The sequence below is a fragment of the Oncorhynchus kisutch genome, linkage group LG13, assembly GCF_002021735.2.
Source record: "Oncorhynchus kisutch isolate 150728-3 linkage group LG13, Okis_V2, whole genome shotgun sequence".
In the NCBI taxonomy this organism is placed as follows: Eukaryota; Metazoa; Chordata; class Actinopteri; order Salmoniformes; family Salmonidae; genus Oncorhynchus; species Oncorhynchus kisutch.
Genome location: NC_034186.2, coordinates 11,183,426 through 11,185,925, shown reverse-complemented (window position 1 = coordinate 11,185,925; position 2,500 = coordinate 11,183,426). Strand labels below are relative to the sequence as shown.

Genomic DNA, 2,500 nt, shown 5'->3' with positions numbered 1-2,500 from the left:
CAACCTTCTCCCTCCACAACCATACCCATCACTAGAGACGAGAGAAACCAACCTTCCCCCTCCACAACTATACCCACCACTAGAGAAGAGAAACCAACCTTCTCCTTCCACAACCATATCCACCACTAGAGAAGAGAAACCAACCTTCTCCCTCCACAACCATACCCATCACTAGAGAAGAGAAACCAACCTTCTCCCTCCACAACCATACCCACCACTAGAGAAGAGAAACCAACCTTCTCCCTCCACAACCATACCCATCACTAGAGACGAGAGAAACCAACCTTTTCCCTCCACAACCATACCCACCACTAGAGACGAGAGATACCAACCTTCTCCCTCCACAACTATACCCACCACTAGAGAAGAGAAACCAACCTTCTCCCTCCACAACCATACCCATCACTAGAGAAGAGAAACCAACCTTCTCCCTCCACAACCATACCCACCACTAGAAAAGAGAAACCAACCTTCTCCCTCCACAACCATACCCATCACTAGAGACGAGAAACCAACCTTCTCCCTCCACAACCATACCCATCACTAGAGAAGAGAAACCAACCTTCTCCCTCCACAACCATACCCACCACTAGAGAAGAGAAACCAACCTTCTCCCTCCACAACCATACCCACCACTAGAGAAGAGAAACCAACCTTCTCCCTCCACAACTATACCCACCATTAGACTAGAGAAACCAACCTTCTCCCTCCACAACCATACCCACCACTAGAGATGAGAGAAACCAACCTTCTCCCTCCACAACCATACCCACCACTAGAGAAGAGAAACCAACCTTCTCCCTCCACAACCATACCCACCACTAGAGAAGAGAAACCAACCTTCTCCCTCCACAACCATACCCACCACTAGAGAAGAGAAACCAACCTTCTCTCTCCACAACTATACCCACCATTAGACTAGAGAAACCAACCTTCTCCCTCCACAACCATACCCACCACTAGAGATGAGAGAAACCAACCTTCTCCCTCCACAACCATACCCACCACTAGAGAAGAGAAACCAACCTTCTCCCTCCACAACCATACCCACCACTAAAGAAGAGAAACCAACCTTCTCCCTCCACAACCATACCCACCACTAGAGAAGAGAAACCAACCTTCTCCCTCCACAACTATACCCACCATTAGACTAGAGAAACCAACCTTCTCCCTCCACAACCATACCCACCACCTACTGTATAGTACACCACAGCTGCACAGTGTCACAAACACAAAATAATTGATTTAGATTTCCATACATACATCATGTCTCTGTCTGAATGTGTTTGTGTGTTTGAGTGACTTTGTGCATGTGGGTTATTTACAGTACAGGTCTAGGTGGCCGATATGCAGGCAGGGTAAAGGTGAGGAGAGAGAATTATGGGGATTGGGGGAAGCCACATGAGACTGGAATATCTTTGACTCATATAGTCAGAGGTTCAGTTACCACATAATCATCACCAACACACCAAAACACATATTAACAGACAATCCAGACAGACCTGAACACTTCTCTCTCCCACTGACTACCACACAGACAGCGTCAGACTAATTAACATCGCTGAACCAGAGACCATAGAAAGAGGAGAGAAGACGACAACACCTTACCTGTTCAAACTCTCTGAGGCTGTGGGTCTGGAGTGGAGGAGAAGGGCCTTGCTCTGTCTCATCACACGAAACATCTAGATAAAGGAAACAGTTAAATGTAACTGTTCAGTGACAATCTCACTTTTAAAAGTTTATATTCTGTTAACTCATACCCCAAAAATGTTGTTGACTCATCATATTCTTGTATATGGCCAAAGCAAAAAATTGGAGGACAAACACTTATAAACCCCAACTCACACTTCTATCTCAAACAAAAAATGCTTGCTATTTCCTCATTGAGGATGATGTTATTCCCCTGAGGAGGAAGAGCTGGCCAATCAGCGGTTTAGATGAGAATGAGCTGGCCAATCAGCGGTCTAGATGAGAATGAGCTGGCCAATCGGCCGTCTATTCGCATTCATATTTTTAAATGACTGGCTAATGCCCCCTCCATTCTGTGGTTGGGGTACGCCTAGGGTTGTTGCTGTGACCGCAGTCAAATTCCATGTGACCGATGGTCAAAGTAATCCCATCTAAAACTCCTCCAAATGAATGGAGCTGATGGCCTGGTACTCAGCACTCTATTGTCGCTCTAATCACTCTCTAAACACTTCATGATTGAATTTGAATAATCTGAACAATGAGGACAAACGGAGATGGGAGTTGTAGGTTCCTTTCCAAAATGGACACTGGAAAGCCCCTGACCCATTATGCATAAATACGTTTCTTAAAACCCGTTCCGAAGGGACCTAAGGACAACCAGACCTGTCCCGTATGGACCCAGTCGGGTCCACGTCCAGTCTTATCCGAGTGAGGGAAGCAGCAGAAAAGCCAATTGTTTTGCTACTAAGGAGGAAGCAGGGGAGGGAGGGGAGGGGCCTTGTGTGTGTGTGCGTGTGCGTGTGCGTGTGTG

General features: G+C 46.7%; 1 protein-coding gene across 2 annotated transcripts in view; it reads right to left on the bottom strand.

Annotated features, from left to right (window-relative positions):
- The window catches only part of pde4dip (phosphodiesterase 4D interacting protein), a 157,288-nt gene that overhangs the window by 135,018 nt on the left and 19,770 nt on the right, over positions 1 to 2,500 (bottom strand). For both annotated transcript variants that reach the window (XM_031785584.1, XM_031785585.1), the window contains exon 3: positions 1,609 to 1,682. In XM_031785584.1, the coding sequence (XP_031641444.1) occupies positions 1,609 to 1,682 (74 nt within the window). The remainder of the gene's footprint in view (positions 1 to 1,608; positions 1,683 to 2,500) is intronic.